The sequence below is a fragment of the Hemiscyllium ocellatum genome, chromosome 2 (genome assembly GCF_020745735.1).
Source record: "Hemiscyllium ocellatum isolate sHemOce1 chromosome 2, sHemOce1.pat.X.cur, whole genome shotgun sequence".
Taxonomy (NCBI): Eukaryota; Metazoa; Chordata; class Chondrichthyes; order Orectolobiformes; family Hemiscylliidae; genus Hemiscyllium; species Hemiscyllium ocellatum.
The window spans coordinates 119,749,161-119,768,955 of record NC_083402.1 but is presented as its reverse complement, the minus strand read 5'-3'; the positions used below and the strand labels follow the sequence as shown (position 1 = coordinate 119,768,955).

The following is a 19,795-nucleotide window of genomic DNA, read 5'->3' as shown; positions in this document are numbered from 1 at the left end:
TGAATACTTTATTCACAGAGTATCAAAGACGAGTATAATATGACTATTCTCCTTTATATCTATATACAATGTTTAAACCTTTAGAAAAAGCTGGAGATTCAATCAAATCGACTTAAAGAAAACAGTATCCACAATCCAGTATATTTTCTTTGCATTGTCTTGTCTCAATTTTTATGGTAAATCTTAGTGGTCGACTTGACCCTGTTGTGTCCTAAAATGGCTGTAGCTGTGTCTGTGCCTCCTTTTATGTATAGAGGTTGCCTTATAATTTGTGTCCATGGCAGTAAGAGACAGTCTGTCTTTATACACTGTATCTCCACAAAAACAATTCTTATTCATTTTGCTTGTCATGATTCCTTCATGAATTTGTATGATTCAATATGTCCATCTATCGGACTTTACGCAGGTGTTTGTCAAACTTTGAAGGTCCCTTAAAGTACTGTATTTATTGACACCTATTTAAATGCTAAACTTAGTGCATTTTATTGAAAACAAGTTTTATTAATGTAGTTAAGACCTTAATTTGTGCTTTAATTTGATCAATTCCTGTACAGTATCACATTTCCTTTGCTATATATTCAAAGTTTTAAACAAGAGTCAGCATTTGATCTATGCCAAATTGTCTTTGAATCTGGTATCCCCTACATCTGTAATAGAGGCAACATTATCATCAGGGTAACATAGGACCTGTCTCTGTGACCTTTCAGTTCATAATCTACACCCATCTTATGCTCCACGTAAGTCTCCTCCTATCCCATTTTCATATCACCGTATCAGCATATTTCTATGTTCCTGTTATGGTTATCCAGTTTATCTTGTTTTCCCCAGTGTCTTAACCAATATTTATCCCTCAACCAATATTCCCAAAATAGATTGTCTCATAATTTTTATGTTGCTAATGGATGTTTGTTGCGTACATATCGGCTGCTGCCTTTCCCAAAATGTGTCTTGCATTTACTTGAGACATACTGAGGGTGTGAAAGGTGCCATATAAATGCAAATCTTCCTTTCAAATAAATGAGGAGGTGAGTTAAGATATATTCAGAGAGAAATACCGAGTGTACAAGATCATTCTTACCTGCTGTGGTGTAAGGACATAATCCCATATGTTTAACTGGCTCAAGGAACCCACAAAAGATTCTGCAGGATTAAAGCCTTCACCTCTCTGATCCTGCTCCTGGCCAAGCACCAGTGCTCCACCACCTTAAGAGATGCAAAGGAATGACAATAGAAAACAGCAGTTGAAAGTTGCCAATTCCAGTCGGACATATTCTGGGAATTTTAATCATGACCTCCCACACCAACCAAACAACCTTTTCCTTCCCAGATCTAATTTACTTTAAATATACAAATACACTTGTTGAAGCAAAATAAAAATGCAATGCTATGGAGTGCTCGCAGTAAGGTTCCCCAGTTTTCCTGCAGAATTCAGGACAATTCTGGAGGGTTGGCAACCAGATAGACACCAGCTAATATGGCCTTCAATGTTCAATATGGCCACCAACACTCAACATAACTACCAATACTCCACATGCCACCAATATAATAGAAAGCAGGACTGAAAGATGGGAGTAAATGTCTTGATTTATATATTTGTTAATAGAAAATTCACATTAGAAGTATATTGATTAATGAATTATCTGGAATAAAATGCAAGTCTCATTTACAAGGATCATGAAACCACCACTGAAAATGTGTTGCTGGTTAAAGCATAGCAGGTCAGGCAGCATCCAAGGAGCAGGAAATTCGATGTTTCGGGCAAAAGTCCTTCATCAGGAATAATCATGAAACCACCAACTTATTACAACAATCCACCTGGATCACTAAATTTGTCCCAGTGGGCAAAACCAGTTAAAGAAAGACCCTAATACTTGGAAAGGAATGTGATGATTGTACTGGAGCTCCATTTTGAAATATGCAAGATGAGTTAAACCAATGTTATCATTCACCACTTTTTTTCTTTTTGGTGCCATTCTTACCCATTCTGGCCAGATGTGATACCAGATCTACAGCAAATTGATAAACTCTTAGCTGCTTTCTGAAATTACCCAAGCAAGCTGTTCAGTTATAACAAATTACCAATAAAGATAGGTCCCATGGGACAACATGGACTGTAGTAGACAGCTTGCTGTTTCAGTGACTTATATCACAATGAAAAGACAATTATTAACCCTGAATTTGTTATCCCAGGCACATAAAAACATGTTGATTCTTTACATTCAGCAATCGTTTAGCTACAGAACCAAGTTCTTCCTGTCAATTTGAAGTAAAGGTTACTGGAGAAATTTCAGGTCATGACATTTATTTCAGAGACAAAATATTGCATTGGTACCCAAGAAGTCTCAATGAAAAGGTTTAGATAACAGCAAGAATCTTACTTATTCAATATACTTTTCCAATGTCTTATTGATAGCTACAAGCACTGAATCTTCAGCAGAGAGGATCCAGGAAGTTGGGCTGTGCGGGGAGTCCCCTTACATGGCTGATAAGTGAGGAGACAAGGTTGGTCAACCTACCAGAGGGTACCAGCCTCCACCACCCAACTCTCAATCAGAAATTGAATGGCTGACTGAAACAAAAATCCTTTTTCCTGCTTAACAAGGATCTTAAGGAGCCTGACTGCCTGACCAGCTCGTGGGTATGAGAGGCTTTACCACCGACCTGAAATCACCTCCCAAGAAAATGCCTGGTGCAGGGTACAGGCTGGGGAGATTGGCTCAAAGGCTGTCCTCCCAGGTTTGCAGCCCCACCTTTTCAAACTCAATGGTGTCTGAAAATTCAGTCCCAAACGTAATGCTGAAGCTCTGACTTTTGCTTAAGTGCAGCATTTAATATAAAGCAAACTAAAATTATGACATGGTTGTTTGAATTCAAGTTAATGAAAAGATCCCTGATATTTCTTTTCAAGTTTACCCTTTCATTAATAGAATCATATTATCCCTACATTTGTGGAAGCAGGCCATTCAGCCCATTGAGTCCACGCTCATCCTCCACAGAGCATCCTATCCAGGCTCCCCCCTCCCTGTAAAAAGTGAGGTCTGCAGATGCTGGAGATCAGAGCTGAAAATGTATTGCTGGTTAAAGCACAGCAGGTCAGGCAGCATCCAAGGAACAGGAAATTCGACGTTTCGGGCCAGAGCCTGATGAAGGGCTCTGGCCCGAAACGTCAAATTTCCTGTTCCTTGGATGCTGCCTGACCTGCTGTGCTTTAACCAGCAACACATTTTCAGCTCCCCCCTCCCTGCCCCACCCTATCCCTGTAACCCTGAATTTCCCATGGTTAATCCACTTGGTCTGTACTTTCCTGGACACTATAGCAATTTAGCATGGGCAATCCATCTAACATGCATATCCTTGTACTGCGTATCTTTGCATAGATGAAACCGGAGCACCCAGGGAAATCCACTTGGACACAAGGAGAATGTGCAAATTCCGCACAGTCACATGAGACTGGAATTGAATCCAGGTCCCTGGCACTGTAAGGCAGGAATGCTAACCACTGAGCCACTGTGCCACCAATTTTATATCATCTGATCAATCAATATTGCAATAAGCTGAGGGATTTCATTAATTACATTTGAGAAACATTTGCAAATTAAAGCTGTAACCTTTGAGCACAATGATTCCAACAGAGACTCCACTACATATCAGAATGCGAAATACTATTGTCAAATCCAGTTGGGTGTTTCACTGAAAACAATTTGTTTTCTATAAAAAACTCCAAATTGGATATGAATTGGGAAAGCATTATCGTTGTTGAAATGTTTAATCAAAGTTCTGCACTGGGGATAGTAAATGTATCACCTGGGATACTGGCTCCTGTGGAAAGGTCTTTCCCTTCATCTGAGACTTTCCCATCTATATAAACTTTCCATGCTCCATTGGTGCTATTCCAGGTGATGGACATATGGTGCCACTTCCCGTCATTCACTGATGGACAATCAGTGACTTTCTCCTTGCCATTGACATATAATACCCAACTGTATGGAAGATAAGGAAAGAATCATCAGCTTTGCACCATAAAGCATAAGCATTTCTCCCATGTCATAATCACTGAGGTATGCATATATCATCTCTATTATAATTTCCAGAAATTCAGTGAATAGATTTTATAAATCAACTTAATAAGACAAGCAGCACAGAAAGCTATGTTCTCCTTAGATCAGCAACGGTTAAATGAAAATTTAATGGAAGTGTCTTAAAAGCAAGAAGGGTTTTGCTGGAGTAAATCAGGGAAATTTGTTTCCACTGGCTGCAGGATTGCATTGTTACAAGCTGGAGGCAGAGGTAACATTAATTTTCAAAAGGAAATTGAATACAGTCTCAAAGGGGTGTAAGGTTTCAGCGCTATACGTGAAATAACAGGAGAGATTTCAGCTAATTGGATAGCTTTTTCAGAGTGCCAGAAAATACAGGATGAGTTGAATGCTCTTCTGCACTTTAAGTGTTTGTGATTCTATGATACAATAGTCCTCAGTGCTTATAGCATTAAGTACAATCAATTGTACATATCAACAAGACAGTGAATGCAAAAGATAATCTCAGTCTGTTGGTGAACTGGCGACCATGTGCCTAAACTGTCTGATTCTTTATTCTGTATCCACTTGCTCGACTCTCCCTTTTAACGTTCTTTTTGTCATAGGTTTAAGATGAGAGGGGAAAGCTTTAAAAGGGAAATGAAGGACAACTTCTTCACATAGACGATGGTAAGTAAATGGAATGAACTGCCAGAGGAAGTGGTAGAGGCAGGTACAGTTACAATATTTAAAACAAAATTGGACAGGTACATGAGTTGGAAAGGTTTAGAGGGAGAAAGGCAAAATGCAGGCAAGTGGGAATGACTTAGTTTGGGAAACGTGGTCGGCATGGATGAGTTGGACCAAAGGATCTGTTTCTGTACCCTATGGTTCAATGACTGTGACACTACATTCAGCCAATCAATGGAGACTGAACTTCAATATCCAAAATAGGACATACTTTCCACTTTCCCTTGCTCAATTCCCTGCAGGGCTTCAGCCTGTATAACATTAATTGCTACAGATTTCTGGAAGCAGTCTTAAGATTACACTTCACAGCATAGAGTGTTGTTCAATGGATGACTGGCTTCTTCTTTATCTTGTTCTGGTTCCATGTTATTGTAATGCTTTCTGAAACCTAAGTTGGTAATTTGGAACATGGGGATATTGGTGATGTGATCTGTAATTGTTCTCATTACTAAAAGGCATTGTTATTTTTAATATTATTATTTCCGTTATTATGGAACCCAAATATGAAATCTATTTATTTGTCTATAAAGTTTTTTTCATTTTGAAATAAGAGTATTACTTCATCCAAAAAATATTGAGACATTGTTGATGGTCAGGAGAAAATGAGACTACAATGCTGGAGACCAGAGTCGAAAAGTGTGGCAGTGGAAAAGCACAGCAGGTCAGGCAGTATCCGAGGAGCAGGAGAGTTGACGTTTCAGGCATAAGCCCTTCATCAGGAGTTCCAGAAATGTTGACTCTCCTGTTCCTCGGATACTGCCTGACCTGCTGCGCCTTTCCAGTGCCACACTTTTCAACAATGATTATTGATGGTCAGTACATTTTCACCATAGTTCACCTTTACATGTTTAACATAAATAGGGTATTAACGCTTTAAAATATTTGTGTAGCTACATGCTCAATTAATCTCTGAGATGGTCTTCCATGAGCATTGAAACCACTAATTTAAAGTGGTGGCACAACTCAATGTGAGATGCACGAATAACATTCTTTTTTTGTCTTGTAAAGTCATATAAGATTTTGAAAATTTAAATGATGGATTATGAATTCCATTCATCAAACTGTAACACAATAAATTGTGGGATAAATAATTCTTGATGAACTACAAGCTTTGCCTTTTGGGTTCAAGTCCCTGTCCATGATCTGAGCACAAAAATCAAAGTTAACACTGCATTACATTTCTGAGGTTGTGCTGCACTATTGAAGGTGCCAGCCTTCAGATGAAATGTAAAAGCAAGTTCCTAGCTGCCCTCACAGTAAGATGTTGAAGATCCTATGACACTATTTTGAAGTAGAGAAGAAATGTTAGATTGCGTGTGCTGGAAAGTATTCATCACTCAATCAACTTCACAAAAACAAATGATCTGGTCATTATCACATTACTGTTAGTAGAAGCTTGCTGTGTGCAAAATCGGCTGCCAAATTTCCTTTCTTACAACTGCAATTACACTTCAAAAGCAATTAATTAGACATAAAGTGCTTCAATCTGGTGTTATGAGAAGTGCTATGTAATTAAAGTTATTTTTCTTTGTCATTTTGATTGCGGTTAAATACTACTTCTGTGTATTTATGTTCCTGTGAGTTAACATAGCTCATAATTTTAGCCTGTCAATAATGGCTTAATAGAGATTGCCTTTCATTTTGTGAAAGAAGTAAGGAAAAGTAATACGATTTCCATTGACTAATATCATAAATTAAGAGTAATGGGTAAATCACTGCTCACAATCTCAGATACAATTCGTCTGCAGGAACAAACTACACTTCAAAGAAGACTCAGGTTTATACTGGGAATAGACTTGCTGCTTGGAATGTAATGTTTTTAAGTAATGAAACTTTACAATTGGGGGACAGCGAACATAACTCTGTTTTTTTTTAACATTTATTTGTTTTAGTGGGATGTGAGCATTGCTGGCTGGCCAGCAATTATTGCCTGCCCCTAGTTGCCCTGAAGAAGGCGCTGGTGAGTTGCCTTCTTGAACCACTGCAGTCCACCTTCTGTGGGTTGACCCACAATGCCCTTAGGGAGGGATAACAAAGGAAAGAGTAGGATGCATTAATGACCACAGAGGAGTCAGAATACATAGGTAGGGTTCTAAATGAATACTTTGTGCTGATGTTCACTAGTGAAAGGTGCAATATGGGACGATAAATAAGGGAGAAAGTAGTCAGTGATACAATTAAACAAATTTGCATAGACAGAGAGGAGGCTCTGAGAGTTCTGGCAGGATTAAAGGTAGATAAATCTCCAGGCATGAATGAAATATATATCAGATTGTTGAGTGAGACAAGGGAGGAAATAGCAGGCATGCTGGCAGAAATTTTCAATTCCTCTCTGGCCACAGGAGAGGTGACAGAGGTCTGATGGACAGCCACTGCGTTATCATTATTCAAAAGGGAGCAACAGATAAATGGGGAAACTACAGGCTAGTCAGTCTAACTTCAGTAATGGGGCAACAATTAGAAGCAATTCTGAAGGGTGAACCTGATTTTCGAACATAGAGCCATAGAGTCATAGAGATGTACAACATGGAAACAGACCCTTCGGTTCAACCTGTCCATGCTGACCAGATATCCCAAGCCAATCTAGTCCCACCTGCCAGCACCCAGCCCATATCCCTCCAAACCCTTCCTATTCATATACCCATCCAAATGCCTCTTCACTTAAAATCATTATACTTATGAATGCTATTTCATACATGGGTGTAATTTTAAAGACTTGATGTAAGAAAATTTCCTGTGTGTGCTAATGGTTCCTTTATATTGTCCTGCATTCCATTCTGACTTGCATACTAATCGACTTGTGAACAGCCTCCAGCATGGAACCTGTTCACTACCCAGAGACTGCCTATAATCTGCATTTGGAGAGGCAGCCATGAATCAAGAACAGTCAGCATGGTTTTGTAAAGGACAGGTCATTTCTGACCAACTTGACTAAATTTTTCAAAGAGGTGACCAGATCTGGATGTAGGTTTGCTTGCTGAGCTGTAAGGCTTATTTTCAGATGTTTCGTCACCATAGTAGGTAACACCTTCAGTGAGCCCCCGGATGAAGCACTGATGATGTAGCCTGCTTTCTTTTTTTTTGTTTAGGTTTCCTTGGGTTGATGATGTAATTCCCTGTGTTGCTGTAACTTCCTATGGTGACGTCATTTCCGGTTCTTTTTCTCAGAGAGTGGTAAATGGGATCCAAGTCAACATGTCTGTTGATGGAATTCTGATTGGAATACCATGCTTCTAGGAATTCTAGTGCATGTCTCTGTTTGGCTTCTCCTAGAATGGATATGTTGTCTCAGTCGAAGTGGTGTCCTTCCTCATCCATATGTAAGGATACTAGTGAGAGTGGATCATGTCATTTTGTCTTTTTGTGGCTAGTTGATGTTCAAGTATCCTGGTGGCTAGTTTTCTGCCTGTTTGTCCAATGTAATGTTTGTTACAGTTCTTGCAAGGTATTTTGTAAATTAATTTTGCTTGTTGTCTGTTTTGGGTCTTTTAAGTTCATTAGCTGCTGGTTTAGTGTGTTGGTGGGTTTATTGATTACCATGATGCTAAGGGGTCTGAGTAGTCCAAAATGTATGGTTATCCACTTTGGTGGCAAGAACAGGAAGGCAGATTACTACCTAAATGGTATCCATTTAGGTAAAGGGGCAGTACAGAGAGATCTGGGTGTTCTTGTACACCAGTCAATGAAAGTAAGCATGCAGGTACAGCAGGTAGTGAAGAAGGCTAATAGCATGCTGGCCTTCATAACAAGAAGGATTGAGTGTAGAAGTAAAGAGGTTCTTCTGCAGTTGTACAGGGCCCTGGTGAGACCACACCTGGAGTACTGTGTGCAGTTCTGGTCTCCAAATTTGAGTAAAGACATTCTGGCTATTGAGGGAGTGCAGCGTAGGTTCACGAGGTCAATTCCTGGAATGGCGGGATTACCTTACACTGAAAGACTGGAGTGACTGGGCTTGTATACCCTTGAGTTTAGAAGACTGAGAGGGGATCTGATTGAGACATATAAGATTATTAAAGGATTGGACACTCTGGAGGCAGGAAACATGTTTCTGCTGATGAGTGAGTGCCAAACCAGAGGATACAGCTTAAAAATACTGGGTAGACCATTTAGGACAGAGATGAGGAGAAACTTCTTCACCCAGAGAGTGGTGGCTGTGTGGAATGCTCTGTCCTAGAGGGCAGTGGGGGCCCAGTCTCTGGATTCATTTAAGAAAGAGTTGGATAGAGCTCTCAAGGATAGTGGAATCAAGGGTTATGGAGATAAGGCAGGAACAGGATACGGATTAAGGATGATCAGCCATGATCATATTGAATGGTGGTGCAGGCTCGAAGGGCAGAATGGCCTACTCCTGTACCTATTGTCTATTGTTTATTGTCTAGTCTGGCAGTCATTTTCGAGATGTATTTGATGTAGGGGAGAGTGGCTAGGGTTTCTGGAATGTGTTTTGTCTGCTTGTTTGGGTTTGTTAAAACTCACTAGGTGACCAGATGCATAGACGAGGGCAATGCTTTAGATGTAGTTTACTTAGTCTCCAGCTAGGCTTTTGATAAAGTCCCGTATGAGCCCATGGGATCCAAGGAAATTGGATACACATTTGACTGAGTAGCAGGAAGCAGAGAATAAAGGTTGGGGGATATTTTTCTAGTTGGAAGTCTGCATCTGATGGGGGTCCCACAAGGGTCATTGTTGGACCCTTGTGATTTCATGATGGAGACACAGATGTAGGAAGGTTGATCAGGAAGTTCACAGATAATACAAAAATTAATGGGGTAGTAAATAGTGAGGAGGATAGCCATAGATTACTGGAGGATACAAGTGGGCTGGTCAGATGGCTGTTCAGTGGCAAACAGAATTCAATGCAGATGGATGGGGTATGGAATTGGGCAGGACAAACAATGCAAGAGAATACTTGATAAACAGTGTAAATCTTGAAAGAACCAAGGATCAGAAGGATCTTGGACAGCCTGTAAGCCAGTCTGTCAAGTCAGGCAGATAAAATGTTTCAAAAGACGTATGATATATTAGTCTTTATTATTCAAGGCATAGAGTTTAAGGGCAGTGAAGTTTAGCTGGAAATGTATAAAACATTAGATTAGATTCCCTACAGTTTGGAAACAAGCCCTTCGGCCCAACAAGTCCACACCAACCCTCCAAAGAGTAACCCACCCAGACCCATTTCCCCTCTGACTAATGCACCTAACACTATGGGGAATTTAGCAATACCAATTCACCTGACCTGCACATCTTTGGACTATGGGAGAAACCCAGGCAGACACAGGGAGAATATGCAAACTCCACACAGACAGTCGCCTGAAGTAGAAATTGAACCCAGGTCCCTGGTGCTGTGAGGCAACGGTGCTAACTATTGAGCCACCCCAAAATTAGCTAGAATTTTGTGTGCAGGTCTGGAATCATTATTATAGGAAGGATGTGATAGTACTAGTGAGGACACAGGAGAGATTTACCAGAATGTTGCCTGAACTGGAGAGTTATGAAGAAAAATTGGACATATTGGACATTCTTTTGAACAGAAGAGATTGAGTGGGGACATGGTTCAGATGTATAAAATTATGTGGGGCATAGATAGGATAGAAACAAAGACACCTTTTCCCTTGATGGAGGGATCAATGACCTGGGACCATAGATTTAAGGGAGGGGAGAGAATTTAGAGAGGTTGTGAGGAAAAACCTTTTTACTCAGAGAGTAATGAAAATCTGGAACTCTCTGCCTGTATGTGTGAGTGGTACAGGCATAAATCATTTTAACATTTAAGAAGTACTTAAATGTACACTTGCAATACCAAGGAGGAAGTGAGGACAGCAGATGGTGAAGAGGGAGAGTTGATAAAACTTGGCACTGGAAAAGGCACAGCAGGTCAGGCAGCATCTGGGGACCAAGAGAGTCAACATTTCAGATATAACTCTTCTTCAGGACTAAAACAATACCAAGGCATATAAGTGCCAGAAAATGGGATTCAAATGATCAGGTGGTTTTTTTTTGACAGCATGATCAGAATGGGCCAAAAGGCCTTTTTCTGTTCTGTAGATTTCTATGCCTGTAACATGGGTCTCAAAAGATTATGTCTGGAACTCAAGCCTTTAGAATATGCTTTCCAACGGAAAAAAGAACTGGAAGTAATCTTGTAAAAACAGAAGAATTTACCCATTGTAATCTGTTAGTAGAAATGCATTGTCACATCCATTGTCCAGGGCATAGGAAATGGGAGTCCCATAGTTTGTGGTGTCAGAAGATTTCATCCAGAAAGCACAGGTAAGAGCACTGAGTCTTGGTAATACATTGTCCAATAAAACATAGTCATAGATCCCCGAAACCTCAAAATCCAGGTTAAAATTGGAGGATAACTCTTAAATAAAAAAAGGATTAAATAAATACAGGTATACCATCTGGCAACGTGTGATGAGAAAACAAGATTGCTATTTCATTCAAATTTCAAGTGTAAAACCATTTCAACTAAATCCAATTTGAATTTCAATGAATAAAATTAACTTGCTTGATGGGATTTTTTGGATCATCTCCTCTTGATACTTAATGGCATTACAATCATCAAATCACACACCATCAATACCTGAGAGTCAATATTGACCAAAAACTTAACTGGAACTGCAATGCAATCATGGCTACAATCCTCAGTTTGGATACAACAGAGCTTTTGAAATATTATTTTCTCTAGGCAGATAAAGTTGCTACAGGTTCAAAGGGCAACTGTTGGTTTTTTTAATACTTATTCATGGGATATGGGTGTCACTGCATAATCCAACATTTATTGGCCATTCCTAATTGCCAATAAGATGGTGAAGAGGATCCATCTTCATGAAACACTACAATCTGTATGGTGTATGTGTACTCACAGTGTTGCCAGGGACAAAGTAATTGCAGGTCAGAGGTTGGGAAACTGCAGAGAAGAGCATACCTCCTGCCTTCCCAATGCCTATTCACCACATGCAGGAGTGTGATGGGATACACTGACTTGCCAGGATGATCACAGCACCAAGAGTACTCAACACCATCCAGGATATATAATTAGCAAGCTGTTCACCACATTAAATGTTCAGTCTCTTCAACACCAATGTAACAGTGTGTAGCATCGAAAAGATGCAGCAACTCACCAGAGTTACCTTGACAGCAACTTCCAAATCTGTCACCCCAACCATTTAAGGTGAAGGGCACCAGACACATGGGAATAGCACCAGCTACAAATTCCTCTCCAAGTCACACACCTTCCTGACTTGGAATGACATCACCTTTCTTTTTCTGTTGCCTCATAAAAATATTCAAACTCCCTTTCTGGCAGCACTGTGGGTATACATACACTACACAAGTTGTCATGCTTCAAGAAGTTGGATCATCATTGCCATGTTAATGGCAATTAGGAAGGAACAATAAATGTTAGAGTATGCAGTGACAACCACATCAATTGAGCTTACCTCTGATCCTGCAACATTTTGAAGCAGAAACTGACCATTTTGAGACCTTTACCTGTTTCACATCGAATTCCAGTGAAACCTGGTAGACAGTTGCAGATGTATGAGGCTAGATCGTCCACACATACCCCTTGGTTCAGACATGGATTTGACTCACACTCATTCACATCTACTTCACAGAACAAGCCAGTGTAGCCTGGGGGGCATTGACATCTAAAGAAGAGAAGGAATGATCAGTCATAATAATTCTGCTGCTTGCAAATAGATGATGGCAAACAAGGCAACTTCGGTGCAGCTGCACATGAGGCAACGTGCACTGTAACTCAGCGGGTGGCATACTTGCTACTCTGGGTTCAGGATCCGTTCTAGGATGTAAATAGGAAAATCAAGGTCGACATTGAGGGAGGCATTGTTGAGGAGTTAAACTGAAGCCACATCTAATTGTACAGATAGTTTCAGAAGTTCCCATCGCACTATTTCAAAGAAGAGTGGGAGAGTTATTCCCATGATCTGGCCTATATTTATTCCCTAAGTAATATCATTGATGCAGATTCTTAGATCCTAATTCCTGTGTGCAATTAGTCCATCCCGATCGCTAAATTGTTCCGTGGACTTTTTAGCCTTTCTTTCTCAAACAGCTAATAAAAAGAAATGCTTTGATCACAAATGAACCTGACTAAATCTTCGTTGGAATTTTATGATCCCTATAGAGAACAATAATTTTTAAATTGATATTTCAATTTCTGCTGGAAGGATCACATAAGACTTCGAAATCTTTACAGTGGCAAGCAAACTAATACCTACGTTATCTAAATACTGCTTTTGTTGACAAATTAATCTCAAGATGAAAGAAAAGTCTCCTTTTCATGGCCTCACTGTCTCCAAGGCAACCAAGCCATCTCATAGAATCATTAGAATCCCTACAGTGTGGGAACAGGCCCTTTGGCCCAACAAGTCCACACCGAACCTCCGAAGAATAACCCAGCCAGACCCATTCCCCTGTTACTCTACATTTACCCCTGACTAATGCAGCTAACCTACACATCTCTGAACACTATGGGCAATTTAGCATGGCCAATTCACCTGACCTGCAATCTTTGGACAGTGGGAGGAAACCAGAGCACCTGGAGGAAACCCATGCAGATACAGGGAGAGTGTGCAAACGCCACATAGACAATCAGCTCAGGCTGGAATCAGACCAAGTCCTGGTGCTGTGAGGCAGCATTGCTAACCACTGAGCCACAGTGCTGCCCAATTTCAATTTATTGTTGGGCAGAAGTCAAAACAGGACATGGTGACCTCCTTAATGCCTCCTTTCCCTTAAGTAAAGAGACAATCGCAAAACATAATAGTTTTTTAAAGTTTGGATTGTAGCATAAATGTCCTTACCTGAAGGTGCTGATGTCGTCAATGCATGATCCTCCATTCAAACAGGGCAAGCTGGTGCATTCATTAATATTCACTTCACATGTGTCTCCCAAAAGACCAGCCAGACACGTGCACCGAAATCCACCAATCAGGTTATGACATGTCCCATTGTTGAGACACGGTGTTGAAAGGCACTCATTAACATCAAGTTCACAGTGGACACCTTGAAAGAAAGAAGCAGAACACATTACTGTAATTGTTTAAAAAAAACTATCCAGGCATTACTATGTAAAGCCTCATTGATGCAGCATTAAAATTCCTACTAGATAGCCCTGATAACTGAATATTCATTGAGATCAACTCAGCAAACTACAATGGAGCCAAAGGTTCTGGGTACTCAGTTGGTGACTATATTTCAAGACTGAGACTTTCTTAGATGAGATTACTTCCAGTGTAGAAACAGGCCCTTTGGCCCAAATCCACACCGACCCTCTGAAGAGCAACCCACCCAGACCCATTCCCCTACACCTAACACTACAGGCAATTTAGCATGGCCAATTCACCCAACCTGTACATTTTTTGGACTGTGGGAGGAAACCGGAGAACACCCACACAGACATGAGGAGAATGTGCAAACTCCACATAGACAGTCGCCTGAGGCGGGAATTGAACCTGGGTCTCTGACATTGTGAGGCAGCAGTGCTAACCACTGTGCCACCATGCTGCCCACGTTTACTTTGTTTATAGAAAAGTTTTTTAAGGATAGGGAATCTAGTGAAATGGCAGTGTGATGTGCAGATGCCAGTGTTGGATTGGGGTGGTCCATAAACTGGTGTGTGATTTTTCACTTTGAAATGGAGATAGTGAGAGAAGGTAGAGTCGAGATAGAAGGTCATCCATGATTTCATTGAATGGGGAAGCTGGCTCAAGGGTTGAATGGTTGAATCCTGCTTCTATATCAGACTAACCTATTGCCTGTTGATAAATCTCTCCAGAAGTATTTTGTCTCACTTACTATCTGGTTCATGATGGATTCATGACAACGGGAAGAGTAAAAGGGCTCGCACAGTCAAGCAGAAACTTTACCTCAGAGAGATTTATATATAAATGGAGCTGTTCACCAGCTGTACATCTTACAAGTCACTGACTGAGTGATTGTGAAAGTTCATAATGTCTAACCGTGGGTGGAAAAAGAATGATTTACCAGGGTCATGCCAGAACTGCAAGTTTATACCCGTCAGGAACTCCGGGGCTCTGCTTTCTAATGAAGAGGAGGGTGAGAGGTGACAAAATAGATGTATTAAAAGTTCTGAAAGAGTTTGCTAAGTTAGGCCAGATAGGCAAGATGATTCTGCTTCTGCAGCTATCAAAAAGATAGTTACAATTAATGCAGCAGTGAATTCAGAGACTGCTTAACTCAGAGAGTGGTGAGAAGGTGGAACTGTGAAGAGTGTTTTTGGTGAATATTTTGTGATAACTTATTGTTCAATAACATTATGAAATTTAAAAAAAGTAGAGAATTAGCTATTACTCTTACATGGGACATGGGTATTGCAGGTAAAGATAACTTTTGTTGATCATCCCAAATTGCATTTGAGCTGAATGGCTTGCTGGGCTATTTCAGGGAATAGAGTCAAAAAGGGTGGTGCTGGAAAAGCACAGCAGGTCAGGCAGCAGTATTATTATAGAGTCACACAGCACAAGAACAGATCCTTCGGTCCAACCAGTCCATGACAACCATAATCCCAAACTAAACTAGTCCCACCTGCCTCTGCTTGGACCACATTCCTCCAAACCTTTCCTATTCTGTCAGTGCTGACCTAGACAGTGTTAATGACTGAGTCAAGCTGATGCTCCTTTACAAAGCAAGATGCACTGTAACCGTGTTTTCTACATGAATGTATGCAATTCCCTATTGAATTCAATAATAAAATTATTTGAAGGGAAAGAATAAGATTCACTTCCTCCTGCTTTTAAGTGCACCAGCTTATAGTTTGTCTGGTTTAGAATAGTCAGTGTCAAGATGCCACACTGGCTATTTCAGAATCTTGGAGGAAGAAGATATTGTCTAGGTGGGATCTAAATCCACATGGGCAATATGAAAAGTGGACACTCTCAGGTAACAATGCCATAGACATGGGGAATGGAATGTGGTTCCATCATTAAAACAGTGATGGTATTATAACACTGTGATATAAGGTTGTACTGTGGGAGCCCATGCCATTTTTCTAAAAAGGTGGGGAAACACCTAAAACACACAAATGGAGCCAATAGGACAGTAGCAGTTGGTCAGATCAGTAGCAGCACCAGAACTCATCCGAGGAGCAGGGGAGTCAACGTTTTTGTTGAAGGGCTTATGCCCGAAATGTCGACTTTCCTGCTCCTCGGATGCTGCCTGACCTGCTGTACTTTTCCAGTGCCACACGTTTTGACTCTGATCTCCAGCAGCTGCAGTACTCACTTTCTCCTATTTCAGGAGAAAGTGGGGGTTCTGGAGTCATGTGTAGGCCCGAATAGGGAAAGACAGCAGACTTCATTCCATAATGAACATTTGTGAGCCAGATGAACTGTCAAGGTTCCCATCGATGAAACTAGCTTTCAATTCCAGATTTTTTTTATTAGTTAATTTGTGGGATGCGAAATGCTGATTGGGCCAGCATTTCTCATCATCCCTAATTTCTCTTGGGAAGGTGGTGGTAATCCACCTTCTTAAAGTGCTGCAGTTCATGTGCAATAGGTAGTCCTGTAATGTTGTTAGGGAGGGAGTTTCAGAATTTTAACCCAGCAACTCAAAAGGAATGGTGATATATTTCCATGCCTGGATGTTGTATGCTTGCAGTTTGTAGCAATCTCATGTATCTGCTGCTGTTTTGGGTGGTGGAGTTTGAAAGATGTTGTCAGAGGAGCCTTGATAAGTTCCTCTGGTGGGATTTGAGCCCATATGCTCACAGCATTATTCGGAATTGCAAGTCCAGTTATATTACTGTTATATCACCTTTGTTTTTTTTGTGCAGCTTATGCATCATTTTTACACTGTTACTTTTTAATGAACAATTCTATTTTTGGATAATCTGGGACTCTAGGATATAATCATATATAATCTTTTGTAGCATGGATTCATTTAATGAGAAGCTTGATTTAAAAAAAAACATAAGAGGGATAAAGGAATCGATTGTTACGCTTGCAGGGTTAGACAAAGTAAGATAGGAAGAGGGTCATGTGGTGCATAAATATAAATATAGACCTGATGGACCAAATGACCTCTTCCAATGCTGTAAATCCTATGTATTCACTGCTACAATCTATTCATTGTAATTAAATTCCAATAGTTGCTGCAAAACTCCCTATTAATAGCTTTGGGTGTAACGTAAATTATTCATGTCACAAACAGGGTGGCACGGTGGCACAGTGGTTGGCACTGCTGCCTCACAGCGCCAGGGACCTGGGTTCAATTCCCGCCTCAGGCGACTGACTGTGTGGAGTTTGCACGTTCTCCCCGTGTCTGCGTGGGTTTCCTCCGGGTGCTCCGGTTTCCTCCCACAGTCCAAAGATGTGCGGATCAGGTGAATTGGCCGTGCTAAATTGCCCGTAGTGTTAGGTAAGGGGTAAATGTAGGGGTATGGGTGGGTTGCGCTTCGGCGGGTCGGTGTGGACTTGTTGGGCCGAAGGGCCTGTTTCCACACTGTGAGTAATCTAATCTAATAAAAAATAATTGATTAACATAAGAGAATTAAGCAAATAATTTGCCAATGAAGAACTAAATGCAAAAAAAAACACTGTGAATGTATTTTTACCTCTAAACCCAACTGGACACTCGCAGTAATATGCATTAATCTGGTCAATGCATCTTCCATCATGAAGACATGGTTGAGAGTTACACTCGTTTACCTCTTCCTCACATAGAATACCTGGAAAACATCAAAAGAAGCCAAACTGCTTACTAACTTTCATATCATAATGACACCCACTCACCCTCCCCGCCCCCACAACAACCTGTCATACCCTCCCAACATTTGGACCTCTCAAAAGACTATTTTCCTGGTCTTGTATACCCAACAAAAGGCAATCTCCAGCTTGGCAGAACTACCCCCACACCATCCCCATCCCCAACAACTTAGCAGAACCCTCTTGTGGCTTGCTCATTTATTTTCCTTCAGATTTACCCTACTCACTGCTCAGGCTGTTTTTATAACCACATTTACTATTGATAGGCTTGGAGTGAAATAGCGCTTTTTATAATCTATAATGTAGGAGCAGATTCTGTTTGTTCTCCTTACATGATGACTTTTCTCTGATAGGCTTCCCTCATGATTGAATTTTCCTGGACAGTTTGGAGTGTTCCAAAGTGACGTAACAGAGAGGCTCGATGAGCATAACAATGTTGAAGTGGTGAACATTGACTTCCAGAAGTAATTTGACACAGTGCCACACAACAGATTGTGAGGAAATACATAAAAGGGACAGCAGCAACAAAGATACAAAATTGGCTGAGTAATATCAAATGGAGTAATGACCAATGGATATTTTTAAGCAAGCGGAGGTATTTTCCAGAGGGGTCCGTATTGGAACCCTAGCTTTTCTCGATCTATGTTAATGATCTGGATCTTGGGGTGCAGGGCACAATTTGAAAGTTTGCACATGTCATGGAACTTGGAAGAATTGTAAACGGTGAGGAGGAACTCCAAAAGGATTTGGACAAGTTGGTGGAATGGACAGATGGGTGACAGGTAAAGTGCAATGCAAAGAAGTGTAAGGTGATGTGTTTGATGGGAAGAACATGGAAAGGCAATATAAAAATATGGGACACAATTATAAAGAGGGTACAGTAGCAGAGGGGCCTAGGTGTATTGGTGCACAGATGACTCAAGTTGACAGAGCAGGTTGAAAAGGTATTTAGTAAAGCATACAATATTTCTGGTTTTATGGATGGGGCACAGAGTACAAGAGCAAACAGGTGATGTTGAACTTTTGTAAGACACTTGTTGGACCTCAGCTGGAGTATTGTGTACAATTGTGGACACCTCATTATAGGAAAGATGGGAATGCATTGGACAGAATGATTTACAAGAATGTTTCCAGGGATGAGAAATTCTGGTTATGAGGGTAGATTAAAGAAGTTGTTCTCCACTGAAAGGATGATAAATGGAGATAGAATAGAGGTTTTCAAAGTCCTAAGCAAACCTGATAGAATTGATAAGGAGAAGCTGTTCCCACCTGCAAAAGGATCAAGAAAGACAGCATAGGTTTAAAGTGATTTGCAAAAGGAGTAAATGTTATCAAGAAAATAACTTTTTCTCACACCAAGCAGTTAGGATATGATGTGCATTACCTGAAAGTGTGGTGGAGGCTGGTTTGTTGAGGTCATCAGGGTATGTTGGAAGATCATTCAGGTAGAAACAATGTACAAGGGTATGTAGAGAAAGCAAGCAACTGGCAGTAGTTAATTATGCCAATTTGAGGAGTCAATGCAGACAATTTGGGCTGAATGGGCTCTTTCTGTGTCATGGGGGCTTTTCCTGCTCCTCGGATGCTGCCTGACCTGCTGTGCTTTTCCAGCACCAATCTAATCTAGACTCTTTCTGTGTCATGACCTTTCTGTGAGTCTGCGAACTCTACCAAAGCCCTTAGATATTTAGTGTGCTGAATTGCACAGGATAAGTTCCAGCATTATTTCTTTATTCTTTCACAGGATATGGAGATTGCTGGCAACAGCAGCAATAGTTTCCCGTTTCCAATTGTGAGAAGCTACTACTAAGCTGCCTTCATGACAGGCTGTGATACTTCAACATTCCTCGAGCTTTTCGTTTTGGACAGCCCTTAAGAGTCAACCGTGTTGTTGCATGTCTGGAATCACATGTTAAAGACAGCAGCTTTCCTTCCCCTAGTGAACCAGATGGAGTCTTCATAATATCTCAATTAAGACCAGCTTTTAGATCCATATTCCTTAATTGACTTTAAATTCCACCCAGCTGGAGATCAGTAAGTCATCGGAAAAATTACAATGCCATTAGATACAGCTAGAGATAAACATGGGCTGGTAACAGCGACATGTCTGATTCTTTCTCTGTAAGTGGAGGAGATTCCTGAGAGGAAACTTACCCACAAAACCAGGTTGGCACAAGCACACAAATCTCCCAATTCCATCCTGACAGGCAGCATTGTTTTGGCAAGGATCTGACGCACACTCATTGATGTTTGTTTCACAGTTAGCGCCTGAAA

General features: G+C 40.7%; 1 protein-coding gene across 1 annotated transcript in view; it reads right to left on the bottom strand.

Moving 5' to 3' along the window:
• svep1 (sushi, von Willebrand factor type A, EGF and pentraxin domain containing 1) overlaps positions 1-19,795 on the bottom strand; it is a 232,298-nt gene that overhangs the window by 82,254 nt on the left and 130,249 nt on the right. Inside the window, exons 22-28 of the mRNA XM_060841756.1 lie at positions 19,676-19,789; positions 17,371-17,484; positions 13,598-13,799; positions 12,264-12,421; positions 10,929-11,130; positions 3,805-3,980; positions 1,079-1,203 (exon numbers count right to left, since the gene is read on the bottom strand). Of these exons, the coding sequence (XP_060697739.1) occupies positions 1,079-1,203; positions 3,805-3,980; positions 10,929-11,130; positions 12,264-12,421; positions 13,598-13,799; positions 17,371-17,484; positions 19,676-19,789 (1,091 nt within the window). The remainder of the gene's footprint in view (positions 1-1,078; positions 1,204-3,804; positions 3,981-10,928; positions 11,131-12,263; positions 12,422-13,597; positions 13,800-17,370; positions 17,485-19,675; positions 19,790-19,795) is intronic.